This window comes from Cervus canadensis, chromosome 21 (genome assembly GCF_019320065.1).
Source record: "Cervus canadensis isolate Bull #8, Minnesota chromosome 21, ASM1932006v1, whole genome shotgun sequence".
NCBI lineage: Eukaryota > Metazoa > Chordata > Mammalia > Artiodactyla > Cervidae > Cervus > Cervus canadensis.
Window position 1 is genome coordinate 20,179,954 of NC_057406.1, and position 14,140 is coordinate 20,194,093.

General features: G+C 33.5%; 1 protein-coding gene across 2 annotated transcripts; it reads left to right on the plus strand.

The window, feature by feature from the left end:
• Window positions 1-2,073: 2,073 nt before the first annotated feature.
• LOC122423732 (NKG2-A/NKG2-B type II integral membrane protein-like) lies at window positions 2,074-9,403 on the plus strand. Of its 2 annotated transcripts, XM_043441065.1 has the most exons (9): window positions 2,074-2,207; window positions 3,139-3,251; window positions 3,897-4,124; window positions 4,518-4,616; window positions 5,091-5,144; window positions 5,660-5,811; window positions 6,908-7,008; window positions 7,321-7,441; window positions 9,335-9,403. In XM_043441065.1, exons 3-8 carry the CDS (start codon window positions 3,938-3,940, stop codon window positions 7,436-7,438), a joined length of 711 nt encoding a protein of 236 aa, XP_043297000.1. In that variant the 5' UTR covers window positions 2,074-2,207; window positions 3,139-3,251; window positions 3,897-3,937; the 3' UTR covers window positions 7,439-7,441; window positions 9,335-9,403. The 2 variants fall into 2 exon arrangements, with proteins under 2 accessions (XP_043297000.1, XP_043296999.1); XM_043441064.1 differs by lacking the exon at window positions 9,335-9,403 and having other exon boundaries at window positions 7,321-8,034.
• Window positions 9,404-14,140: the final 4,737 nt, after the last annotated feature.

The window sequence follows — 14,140 nt, forward strand, 5'->3', positions numbered from 1 at the left end:
ATACTGAGCATAGCCAAACTGATTGATGCAATATAGTAAATATATGCAATACTGGGTTGACTGATTTGAATAATGGCAGATTTCTTTGTGTTTTTTGTGTTCTCTTTAAATTGTCTGAGGAAACAGACATTGGCTTCCAATAAAAAATGGCAACTATAATTGAAAAGCTTAAAATGTTGAGTGGTTTTGAAAGTTGCCCATTAAAAGCATCAGAATCAAAATGATCTGTTCCACTAGATACCCTTGACTGAAGACCAGTCCTCCTCTATCAGGGATGGTTGTCCTATTCAACTGAGTGTGAAGCTTCGAGAGGAACGCACATGGACTGATGAGGGAGAAAAGGGCCACCCACATAGCTAGCCAGATCAGCTGAATCATCCCCAGAGATCAGTGGGGTGACGGAAGTCAAAACCAGATCACTCTCACATCCTCCAGGTATTTTCTGACTTTCTCTTTCATGTCATCGTTTACCCATTGGTTCTTAGTATCATGTTTGTAGTATCTATGTAATTATCTTTTTTTTTTTTTTTTTTTCCTTTCTGTAGTTGATTTCCAGTTACATACAGTTGTGGTCAGAAAAAATGTTTGACGTAATTTCTATCCATTCCATTTCCTGAGGCTGGTTGTGTGTCCTGGAATGTGATCTATCCTTGAGAATGTTTCACGTGCACTTAAAAACAAAGTGTGTTCTGGGGTTTTTGTATGTAAACAGTCCTGCAGACATCAATTAAGTTCAACTGTTCTATTGTGTCATTAAGAATCTTGGTTACCTTATTGATTTTATATCTGGCAGATCTGTCCAGTGATGTCAATGTGGTGTTAAGATCTCCTACTATTATTGTATTCCCTTTAATTTCTCTTTTTATATCATTAGTGTTTGTTTTATGTATTTGGGTGTTGTAATTTCCTATACCAGAGGAACTTCCAGACCCAGGGATCAAATTCATGCCTCTTGTGTCTCTGGCATTGATAGGCAGGTTCTTTAGATCAGTACCACCTAGGAAGCCATTAATATATTGGGGTCATATATTAGCAAGTGTAATATCTTCTTTGTGTATTGATCCCTCTATCATTATACAATGTTCTTCTTTATGTTTCATTATGAGCTTTCCTTTAAAGGCTATTTTGTCTTATATGAGCATTGTTACATGTCCTTTCTTGTCATTTTCATTTGAGTGTTCTATTTATCTTGTGGTTTAAGTCTTCTCTTCATCTTCTTGCCATTGTTTGATTAGGTGATATTTTTAAAAATTATCTTTTCTTGAACTGTATAGTAGTACTTGAATCTATGTTGTTACATCAAATATTCCTAGTAAAATCCAACTAGTCATGATTAGAGGATGAATTCATGAATGACATAATAACTATTTATTTAATATTTCAACTTATGAATATAGTGTTCTTATTTTGTTCTTTCAAGGGCATGCGTTTTTGTCAGAGAAAGTCTGGAGATTAAATTTTTTATTTCATAAGAATAAAACTGAATATAAGAACTAGGGCAGAGAAAAGAAGTGGTATTTTGAAAATGATGGCCTTTGTTCCAGACACAATATGGTTGGAAATGTAGCAATTCTGCAGAATAATTAGTGACAAATATCCTTAAATACCTGTTGTAAATGGGATTATGATTTTTAGAACTTTTTCTATGACAATAGAAGTGAAATAACAATGGATGTGAAGGAAAGGTGTATCCACTGCCAAGATTTAGCAACCTAGTTTTAAAAATAAAACTTGAGGTATTCTAAGTTTTCAGTGTATGTGACTGACATGGAAACAAGATACCTGTATAGGTGATTAAACCTCCACCTCCTCAGATCTTATAGAATATGATAACAATTTCTCAGAGGCATTTAAAAATGGAAAATATAAATAACACACTTAGAGATCCATTTGTGCTTTTAAATGCAGCCCAAAGTCTCCTATTTTCTGGAGGTGTGTGATGAGCTACACTCTCTTCAAATAGCCTAAGTGTGAGAATTTCCTGTTCAAACTTGAAGTGACACATTGATGACAAATCAACTTTTTCCACTCTTGCTTCACTCTGAGCCTTCACAGGGCAGTCTGTGAAAGTCACAGACATTGCTTATTCTTGTCCTGGATTTATGTTTTTAAATTTCTCCTTTTGTTATCCAGCTAGAGCAGGCCTCTTTTATGAGAGTAACCCGACCTCCCTACTAAAGGATGCATGACTTTCTGGCCAACAGAAGGTATGTGTCTCTCCTCTCTTGTCTCTCTATTAGACCATCTCACTTAGTGGGAACTAACAAATGTTAAATGTGATGCAAGTGAAGTACAGTTTATATATGGCAAAATCAAAGTAGAACATTGTTTTTTTAAAAAACAATTTGAAGTAAAAAGCAATAATAAGATATCAAATATGATGGACCATTTCTCCAAGTATTAAAATTATTGTCTGTAGAATGTTACTCAAGTGCATACACACAGCATGAATGGGTTTGTATATAATATTAAGTGGAACCCAAAGACCTCATGACAGGAAACAATTAGTTTTGGATTTTATGATAAGTAGAAGGTAAGTTTTTTGTACAATAATATGTTAATATATTTGTGCTCAAACTTTATAAATAGATTCTTGGAAAGGAATTCATTGTATAGAAAAGGCCAAACATAATTCCTCATACATGTATTAGATTGAATGCAACAATCCAAATTTTTAATAAAAATCAAGTTGAGGTAACTTCCTAAAGGCTAATTTAAACTTAATTGTAAGTAATGAAAGCATTTTTTTAAAAAATCAGACATCACATAAATGATATGCTAAACTAATTAAAGATACTAACTGATATAAATAAGAAATAGTACCATAAAAATGATGACCAAAATAATAATTAAAACTGATATTTATTGAGAACTTATAAGTGCCAGGTTGAGTGCTCAGTGTTACATGCATTATGTATTATATAACCTTATTTCCATTTTAGATTATAATATGATACTAGATACTAAATAACTTTTTGAAGGTCACATTTTGTCAATTTAAAAGCTGCAATTCATTTCCAGATATTTCTCACTACTGCATCAACTTTCTGAATTATTGTTATGTTATCTGGATTTTTCATAAGTAATCACCATGACCTATACAACTAAAATGATCTTTACTAACTTTCACATTTATAGGATCTTTCTGAAAGTTTGAACCAAAGGTGTCTTCCATAAATGACCTACACCTGTTTTTCATTTTGTGGGTTCAAATATTAGCCATTAAATCACTTATCAACAACTTTTGTAAAGTAAGTATTTTTTAGTCTTTTTCTGTTGTTTTATTTTTCATATTGTTTAGTTTATATATGATTAGTGTGTCATGTGATATTTTACAATATAGGAAACATTTCCTCAGCTGTTAATGATCTCTCAGAACTCCTCCACCATTCAATATAAACACCATTTGACACCCCTTTTCATTCATCAAAGTAAGTAACCAAATAGTGCAATTTAGTGCAGGAGATTGTTGTATATGCCAACATTCTCTCTCCTCATCTTTAAAGAACTTAGTCTTTAAGTCATTATTAAATTTCAAAATTACTATAAATATAGGTGAATCTCCCTTGTTAATAGAACATTTTAATTTTAATACAAGCACTATGATGATTTTAAAATATTTCTGTGGAATCTGACTTCAGTGAAGATATTATTAGCCACGAACTTCTTTACTGCTCCCTAATTTACTGCTTTTCATTGTTTCAACCAATAATATATTGTCAACTACAGAATATCTTTTTTAAAAAGTATTCTTTCATGAAAGGCTTGTTTAAAGTACTGAGGAATTTAGAAGGAGGTTTTATGTTTGTTCAGCTGCAAAGTGAACACTAAACACTTTGCCCCACCCATCTTATTATACTAAGGTTCTTACCTCACCTATACCACTTATTCCTCAGTTCACTTAGAGCACAGTCCTTGACCTCACTCAGCTGCAAAGATGAATAACCAAGGAGAAACTTATGTAGAACCAAAGGTAGTCAAGAGCTCAAAGAGACAGCAAATGAAATCGAAGATTTCTAAAAGTTCCAGTTCAATAACTGAGCAGGGATTAACATATGCAGAACTAAATCTTCAAAATGCTTCTCAGAATCTTCATGAGAATGACAAGAACTACCACTCCAAAGGTAAAACACTTACTAGTCACACAAAGAAACTGTTCTAGGATTTGCAGTTGGTGTGCAGAGGTGTGGAGGACGAACAGGGGAAAAGCTCACATATTTTTCATTTTGAGAAACGGAGCTTAAAGTTGGTTGTGGTATTCTAATGTGAGATTGGAAGACTACTTTAATTCTGGCATTGCTATAATTTGAAGTCTTTGATCAACAACTCATTCAGCATTATATTCGCTGAAAATGTGATATATGTTAGAGAAAGACTACAGTGGTAGAAATGGGTTGGGGTCCAAGTTTATATCCATAAATCCCTGTTCATATGGGTTCTCGTGTATATAAAATCTAACCAACTGTCCCCAGCACTCCTTCACTCCTTTCTCACTGTCTCCTTTTATCTCCCTGCAGGTTCACCATCACCTCCAGAGAAGTGCATTGCTGGGATCCTGGGAATCATCTGCCTTGTCCTCATGTCCACTGTGGTGACAGTGATCGTTGTTACTCCCTGTAAGTACATTTTTGAAAAAACTATAAGGGAACTTTTCACTTTAATGATGGTCAGTCCTGTAAACATTTCACAAGATTATAGAATGTGTCTATCATTAAAATATATGCAATTAGACTAAATGCAGAATGTTATTTGGAATTTGTGGAATACATATGACACAAGATAATTACAGAGAGTGTGTATATGGATATTCTGATTTCATAACTCAAAAGCATGCTTTAGGAGATTGAAAGATCTTATTGATAAACACAAATTAATTTTTAAAATTAGTAAGAGGTGTTAAAATCTACTCCATTAGGTTTTTAAAATATTTTTTCCACCAAATCTTCATTACCCAATTAATTTTTCTTGGTAAAATCAGCTTTATTCCAGAGTACTCTAATCCTAAACAATAAACTGAATTTCAAACTCACAAAAAAATCATTATGATTTATTTAAAGCAATGTTAATTTTTATAATGATTAATTTTGTAGCTACTGTAATACGGGAGCAGAATAACTCCTCTCCAATAACAAGACTCCAGAAAGGTACATAATGATTTTAAAGCTCTGATATAAATACAATTTGTGTTTTGTCTCTATCTTAGGCTAGTGAAAATAAGAAAAGATTTAGCGGTAGAAGATAAATTACAAAATCGGGCAACAAACTTGCCTAAATAATGATTATGGGAGAGTATTTTTCCCTATGCAACAAGATGATCACCATATCCATTGTTGGCAATTGACTCCAATTTTTGCCTGCTGTAATATGGTAAAAGACAAAAAACTTTGCTACTCGAAAATAAAAGTTTCATTTCTTAATTTTTAGGACATTTAAAAGGAGATATTTTTATATGTTTGCTTTATATAGAAACATAAATTGGGGTATGAGAGACTGACACTGTGAAAGTATGTGAGATTTGTTTCATATGTACCAGCCTTGAGGGCATATAGCTATGTTATATATATACATACATGTTTATATCTATGCATACATGTAAGTTAATTTTCTGTTTTTTAAAATTCAAATCGCCTTTGAATAGTAATTCATAATCTTTCTCCAGAATTTCATTGTGGTTGTTGTCCAAAAGAGTGGTTTACATATTCCAACAATTGCTATTCTATTAGTTTGGAAAAAGAAACATTGGATGGGAGTTTGATGTCCTGCTCTACTAAGAATTCTACTCTGCTTTACATAGATAATGAAGAGGAAATGGTAAGGTATTAAGCGTTTCCAACACTTTATTAAAGGCTTGATTCAGTCAATATTATATTTGTTAGAGTTCACTTGTGTTTTTGTACATATTTGTAGTTGGCTTATTTTAAGATCTCTTAATATTCCATTAAACAATGGAATATGACTTTATGACACTTTAGTTTCATTTTAAAACCATTAATGCACGTTTGGTAATTTCCAGTTCTTCTGCTCCTTGTTAGCAGGTGTCCTGATGGACCACCTTGTAAGGCTCACCTGTGTTGCCCACAGGATTCTCTCAACACAGGAGGAAAGGCTGACCTGTGCCACCTCCTAGAGTTAGGTTAGGCACTGGGTGTTGGGAAGTAAGAGGCCCAGGTCACTTTCATCTGATGGTGGGGAGGATGCGGTTCAGTTCAGTCACTCAGTCGAGTCCGACTCTTTGCGACCTCATGAACTGCAGCACGCCAGACCTCCCTGTCCATCACCAACTCCTGGAGTCCACCCAAACTCATGCCCATCGAGTCGGTGATGCCATCCAGCCATCTCATCCTCTGTCATCCCCTTCTCCTCCTGCCCCCAATCCCTCCCAGCATCAGGTTATTTTCCCATAAGGGGCGGGGGGGGGGGTGTCATCTGCATATCTAAGGTTATTGAGATTTCTCCCGGCAATCTTGATTCTGGCTTGTGCTTCATTCAGCTTGCCATTTCATATGATGTACTCTGTATATAAGTTAAATAAGCAGGGTGACAATAAACAACCTTGACGTACTCCTTTCCCAATTTGGAACCAGTCCATTGTTCCATGTCTGATTCTAACTGTCGCTTCTTGGCCTGAATACAGATTTCTCAGGATGCAGGTAAGGCAGGTAAGAAATACCAATTTCTCTGATATTCCAATCTCTTTAAGAATTTTCACAGTTGTGATCCACACAGTCCAAGGCTTTGATGTAGTCAACTTTTATGTATTAAAGTGTTAGATGTAAAATCTAACATACTCATTTTGTTCAAAGAACTAAAGATTCTGTGAAAGAATGCATCCTTTGACTTGCATTTTAAAAATTAATAAAAATCTTTCATAATGATATTTAAGTGAAAATTCTTTATTTTTGGCTAGAAATTTCTGATGTCCCTATCAATTATATCGTGGATTCCAGTCTTTCGTGAAGGTCGTGGTCAACCATGGATGTGGCTAAATGGTTCAATTTTCAAACTAAAGTAAGTTTTTAAAATGAATGCTGTATAGAAGAGGAAAAATAAAGAAATATTAATAATATGAATGCATTTGTTTTCATTGAATTATAGAAAACTGAAGAAGATGTTGAAAGTTAATAAAATGTTGATATAAATGTTCAAAAATAGGCTACTCTGTAACCCATTTTCCTAATAACAAACTCTTACTGAAATTTTATTAAAAACATCATCACCCATTTTCAAAATATCTTTTATTACAGTTACATAGAAATACTATTGCTTCATGAGTTGTCTTCATAGAATATAACAGAATTATGCATTTTTTTTTCATAACAGGATAACAGACTATTTACCTGATGAACATAAGTGTGCTGTACTATCCTCAGGGGGCATAAAAGCAGAAGGCTGTCAGACTCCAAATGCATATAATTGCAAGCATAAGCTTGAGAATTAAAAAGTGAGTTTGGATGCTGTTGAGTAACTTTATCTTTTATGAAAAGGAAATATTGTTATGATTACATAAAATTTAAAATGAACTATGTTCTAATAATGTTTTCAAAAACCATTGAAAGAAAACATAAAAATTCTGTAAATTCCTTCAATAAAAATTCAAAATAAAAATAAAAATTAAAAATAAAAATTAAAAAAATTTCCTTCAATAAAAAATAAGTTAATTAAAAAAAAGCTGTTGTAATATAATAATCACACTGAAAAGTATAGATATCACTCCTTTTGTGTCTGGCCTTTTTTACTCAACAGTACGTTTATGGTGTTCAAACTTTCTAAAATGTCATGTTTTCTGAGTCTGTTTACAAGAAATATCAAAAAATTTGATATTTGAGAACAAAGACCAAAAGTAGTTTAGCAGTTACCAAGAGCTATGGGGAGATGAGAAAGGAAATGACTGCTACTTGATCAATGATGAATATTTTCTAGATATTGATAGTGGTGACAGTTGTAAACTGTGAACATATTTAAAATCACTGATTTGTACAGTTTAAATGGATGGATTTTATGGTGTGTAAATTGTATCTCAATAAATCTGTTTAAAAAAAAACTTCTTGGGACTGCATGTAATATTTAAAATAATTTATAAAGAGAGTCATCTTTAAAATATTGACTGTTCCAGTCAATATGCTTTATTCTTCCATGAATTAGGTTTTCTTTAAATTTTCCCTGTCAGATTTTATGTTTCTCTATTTTGAGATGTTAAATATACTTGGGTGTTTCATAGTCACGATTTTGTAAATGACACTCTTATTTTAAAATTTTAGTAATTTTTGGTGCAGTAAAGAGTAATATATTGAGGTTTACATGTTGGTCTTATAGTCAATAATTTCTCTGACTTTTTGTATTAAGTCCGTCATTTCAAGTACTTATCCTTATGGATTTTATATGAGATCTATATATCTTTATATAACAGCTGTTCACGTCTTTTTTCCAGGGGCAATTATTTTTTTTCTTGACTTATTTTCATAGGCTACAATTTAATTTCCAAAGTTGAATAGAAGGTACAGTAAAGGTTCTGTATCTATCTCTTCTTAGTCAAGGAAGAGATTTCAATAGTTCATCCTTAAATATGAGATTTATTTTTTAAAGTTTTTTCATCATATGTTTCTCATGTGAAACCATAATATTCTCATTTTTCAAACAAATTTTATAATCAGTTGATGCTGATGTTACATTTGCATTACTTTCCATCAGTTGGAATGGTAAATGTTTTCTTTGTATAACGATTATGAAGTAAATTACCTTTATTTCTTCCATTAAACCAATCTTGCACTTCTGAAATAAAATCACAGTGATCATCTGTGTTGCCCGTTGTCTTAAAAAATCAATGCATATGCTATATCTGGACTAAGCTATTTTTCTTCATCTACATTCACAAAGAGCTTTAACTGAGTTTTCATTTATGTTATGTACTTGACAGGTTGTTATGAAAGCTATTATTAGGAAGTATTTCTCTTTTTCTTTTACCTGAAACTTTGTGAAAGAGCACTACAACATTTTTAAGTGTTATTATTCACTACCAATGCCATCTGAGCATCTAGAACTATTTTGTAGAAAGGTTTATATAATGAACTTAATGTTTTACAATATATGTTAGGTTTACTCAGGTTTCTATTTGCTGTGCTTTATTTTGGTAATTTGTATTTTAGGATTTTTCTATTTTATATGGACACTAAAATGTATTCATAATATTGCTTTATCTGTTTAATATCTGTAAAAACTATACATTATCCCTTTATTTATTATACATGTAAAAGGTTTGATTCCTCCTCTCAAAAAAAAAAAAAAAAAGTTTTTTTTGCCTCACCTCATGGCTTTTGGGTCTTACTTCCCCAAACAGGTATTGAACTTGGACCATCAGCAGTGAGCGCATGGAGTCTTTACCACTGAAACACCTGGAAATTCCCCCTTTTCAATTTTTTTCAGCAGTCTTTTATCAATTTTATTAAATATATTCAATAAGAATACACTTGTATTCTTGTACATTTATTGTTTCTCCATATTGCAATTTTGTCCTTTGTCTTGATTTTTCACTAATTATTGCTTTCTTCCTTCTACTTCATTTGGTTTTAATTTCACCTAATTTTACCTTTTTCATTTTTAATTTCTTGTGATGCAAGCTTGGATTTCTACTTTGTTTTTGTTTTATTTCATTTGTAAAGTAAGCATGTAAGGCAGTCAATACTTCACAAGACAGACATTTGGTTTTATATTTATCTTGTAATTCTTATAAAATTTTTGAACATTCATTGTGGTCATTTCTATGATCCGTTATTCAGACATTTATGACCAAATTTAAAACCATCTAAGGATTTTCAAATTTTTGGTTATTGACTTCTACTCATGATAAAGAGAGTTCTATTTGGTTAGAGAATTTTCTGTGATGCTAGAAATGTTCCACATCTGTCCAATGTGGGGTGAATTAGGAACCAATATTAAAATATTCCTTATTTTTAACCTAATTAAAAGTTAAATTTGAATACCCACCTTTCAGGGCTTCCCTGGTGGTTCAGGTGGTAAAGAATCTGCCTACAATTGGGAGACCTGTGTTTGATCTCTGAACTGGGAAGATCCTGTAGAGGAGGGAATGGCTACCCACTCTAGTATTCTTGCCTGGAGAATCCCCATGGACAGAGGAGCCTGGCGGGCTACAGTCCATGGGGTCACGAAGAGTCAGACACGACTGAACAACTAAGCACAGCACCCACCTTTCAAGTGCCCAGTTGTCAACTTGTCTAGAAGCTAATGCAGTGACACCACTACTATTTGCTGTATGAATATGCTTAGAAATATGATTTATAGTGTATTTTTCACGTTTTCTGTTTGCTCTTAGTTTTATTGATCTTTTATATTGTTTTTCTATCTCTATTTCTTTCCCCTTCGATCTTTGTTATTTCCTTCCATTGATTAACTTTGGCCTTTGTTCTTCTTTTTGAGGTTCTGTGAAGTGGAAGATCAGGTTGTTCATTTGATCTCATTGTTTCTTCTTAATGTAGGTGTTACTTGCTATCACTCCAAAAAATTTCAGAAGTTTATTAACAGGCTCTAACTGGGTTCAGCCATGTATACTGTCAAGATGGTCTCAATAACCCATTGCTCTCTCAGATCTGCATCCTTGAAAATGAAATGGCTCCTACTTTGGGAACAGTGTGCAGGTGTACATTTTGAGGACAGAGGAGCTTCCAATTGCATGGTGCTGTTTGTGTGTCAACTAGTAGTTATGACCTCTTGAAGACCTCCCTCAACACTCCAATGGCAGATGTATGGATAAACAAATGGTGGTATATCTATTCAGTGGAATGTTACTCAGCAGTGAAAAGGAATGAACTATTGATATACAATAACATGAATGAATACCTAAATAGTGATGCTGAGTGAAAGAAGTCAGAAAAAGTACATACTGTATACTTCTACATTTATAAATTTCTAGAAAATGCAAACCAATCTAAAGTGACAGAAAGCATATCAGTGATTATGTGGTGTTGAAGGTGGGCAAAGAGTGGCAAGGAGGGGTTTATGAAGAGACACACGCAAATTTTTTGGAGTAATAGAAATATTCATACCATACTTCTTTCAATAATTTCACAGGTATGAATATATGTCATTCATCATATTCTACAGTCTGTGCTGTGCTTAGTTGGTCAGTCATTCTGACTCTTGGTGACCCTGGATTGTAGCCCACAGGCTCCTCTGTCCATGGGGATTCTCCAGGCAAGAATGTTGGAGTGGGTTTCCATGCCCTCCTCCAGGGGATCTTCCCCACCCAGGGATCGGACTCAGGTCTCCTGCACTGCAGACTGATTCTTTACCATTTGAACCACCAGGGAAGCTCATTCTACAGTTTAAATATCCACAATATATTGGATGTCAAGTATTCCTCAATAAAGCTAATTTTCAAAAAGTATGTCTTTTCAGAAGGAGCATGCCAGCTCCTGCTATTTCTAGTTTTGACATTGCTTGACTGATAGCAGTTCTCTTCTAATTTTACATATTTGGTGAACCTCATTATGTGTTGTCATGCTTCTCTTTTGTTCCAGTGGTCAATTCACCTCTCCCTGATTCAATATCAAATGGTCTAAATTATTATTTTCATACTATGTAGCTTAGCATTTATCATTCCAAATTTCTTATTCTTAAAATTTGGAAATGTCATGGCTCTTGTTGGCTCTTTGTCCTACTATAGATATTTTAGAATTAAATGATTAAGTTCCAGGAAAAAAAATTAGTTAAGATTTGTTTTAGTCTCTTTAAACTTTCAAAACACCTTAGGGAGAGGCACATATTTAACATTATTACATCTTTCCATGCATTGTTAAGAGCTATGTCTCCAGTAATTTAGATCTTTTTTAACATTTATGAAACTTTTGTAATTTTCTACATAGCATTTTCATTTTTTATTGTGTTTACTCCTAATATTTAACTTTTCTAATATAAATGGTATCTTTTATTAAACAAAATTTTATGAAAATACAGCACTCATAAAGAAATCTAAATAAATCATTCAGTTCAGTTCAATTCAGTTCCCTCAGTTGTGTCCAACTCTTTGCAATCCCATGAACCACAGCACTCCAGGCCTCCCTGTCCATCATCCACTCCCAGAGTCCACTCAAACCTATGTCCATCGAGTCAGTGATGCCATCCAAATAAATCATTATGTGCATATTATTAATTTTTACAATTATTATCAGTTAAATTGTGTTACCAAAAAATATATTTGCTGAAATCTTAACTCCCATGCTTGTGAATGTCACCATTTTTGGAATCAGGGTCATCGCAGATGTATTCAAGGAAAAATAGGTCAAGGTGTCCTATTTGGAAATAGAATTTTTGTAGATGCCATTAAGGAAAGGCCAATGTAATACACCACATTAACAAACTGAAAGATAAAAACCATATGATTATCTCAACATATGCAGAGAAAGCCTTTGACAAAATTCAACATCCATTTATGATAAAAACCCTCCAGAAAGCAGGCATAGAAGGACTACCTCAACATAATAAAAGCTATATATGACAAACCCACAGCAAACATCATCCTCAATGCTGAAAAATTGAAAGCATTTCCCCTAAAGTCAAGAACAAGACAAGGGTGCCCACTCTCACCACTACTATTCAATATAGTTTTGGAAGTTTTGGCTACAGCAGTCAGAGCACAAAAAGAAATAAAAGGAATCCAGATTGGAAAAGAAGAAGTAAAACTCTCACTGTTTGCAGATGACATGATCCTCTACATAGAAAACCCTAAAAACTCCACCAAAAAATTACTAGAGCTAATCAATGAATATAGTTACAGGATATAACATTCACACACAGAATCCCTTGCATTCCTATACACTAACAATGAGAATACAGAAAGAGAAATTAAGTAAACAATTCCATTCACCATTGCAATGAAAAGAATAAAATACTTGGGAATATATTGACCTAAAGAAACAAAAGATTATATATAGAAAACTTTCAATATATAGAAAATTTCCAATTTGTATGGAAATACAAAAAACCTCAAATAGCCAAAGCAATCTTGAGAAAGAAGAATGGAACTGGAGGAATCAAGCTGCCTGACTTCAGGCTCTACTACAAAACTACAGTCATCAAGACAGTATGCTACTGGCACAAAGACAGAAATATAGATCAAAGGAACAAAATAGAAAGCCCAAAGATAAATCCATGCACCTATGGACACCTTATCTTTGACAAAAGAGGCAAGAATACACAATGAGAAAAGACAATCTCTTTAACAAGTGGTGCTGGGAAAACTGGTCAACCACATGTAAAAGAATGAAACTAGAACACTTTCTAACACCATACACAAAAATAAACTCAAAATGGATTAAAGATCTAAACATAACACCAGAATCTATAAAACTCCTAGAGGAAAACATAGGCAAAACACTCTCCGACATAAATGACAGCAGGATCCCCTATGACCCACCTCCCAGAGTAATGGAAACAAAAGCAAAAATAAACAAATGGGACCTAATGAAACTTAAAAGCTTTTGCACAATGAAGGAAACTATAAGCAAGGTGAAAAGACAGCCTTCAGAATGGGAGAAAATAATAGCAAATGAAGCAACTGACAAAGAATTAATCTCAAAAATATACAAGCAACTCCTGCAGCTCAATTCCAGAAAAATAAATGACCCAATCAAAAAATGGGCCAAAGAACTAAACAGACATTTCTCCAAAGAAGACATACAGATGGCTAACACAACACATGAAAAGATGCTCAACATCACTCATTATCAGAGAAATGCAAAGCAAAACCACAGTGAGGTACCATTTCATGCTGGTCAGAATGGCTGCTATCCAAAAGTCTACAAACAATAAACGCTGGAGAGGGTGTGGAGAAAAGGGAACCCTCTACACTGTTGGTGGGAATGCAAACTAGTACAGCCGTTATGGAGAACAGTGAGGAGATTCCTTAAAAAACTGGAAATAGAACTGCCATATGACCCAGCAATCTCACTGCTGGGCATACACACCAAGGATACCAGAATTGAAAGAGACACATGTACCCCAATGTTCATTGCAGCACTGTTTATAATAGCTAGGACATGGAAGCAACCTAGATGTCCATCAGCAGATGAATGTATAAGAAAGCTGTGGTACATATACACAATGGAATATTACTCAGGCATTAAAAAGA

What these genes read in the sequence shown, in the direction of transcription:
- LOC122423732 (XM_043441065.1), top strand. Translation starts at nt 3,938, where the DNA reads ATGAATAACCAAGGAGAAACTTATGTAGAACCAAAGGTAGTCAAGAGC. An exon ending in CAAGAACTACCACTCCAAAG is followed by an intron (nt 4,125 to 4,517) that starts GTAAAACACTTA and finishes ATCTCCCTGCAG; the next exon opens with GTTCACCATCACCTCCAGAG. An exon ending in AGTGATCGTTGTTACTCCCT is followed by an intron (nt 4,617 to 5,090) that starts GTAAGTACATTT and finishes TTAATTTTGTAG; the next exon opens with CTACTGTAATACGGGAGCAG.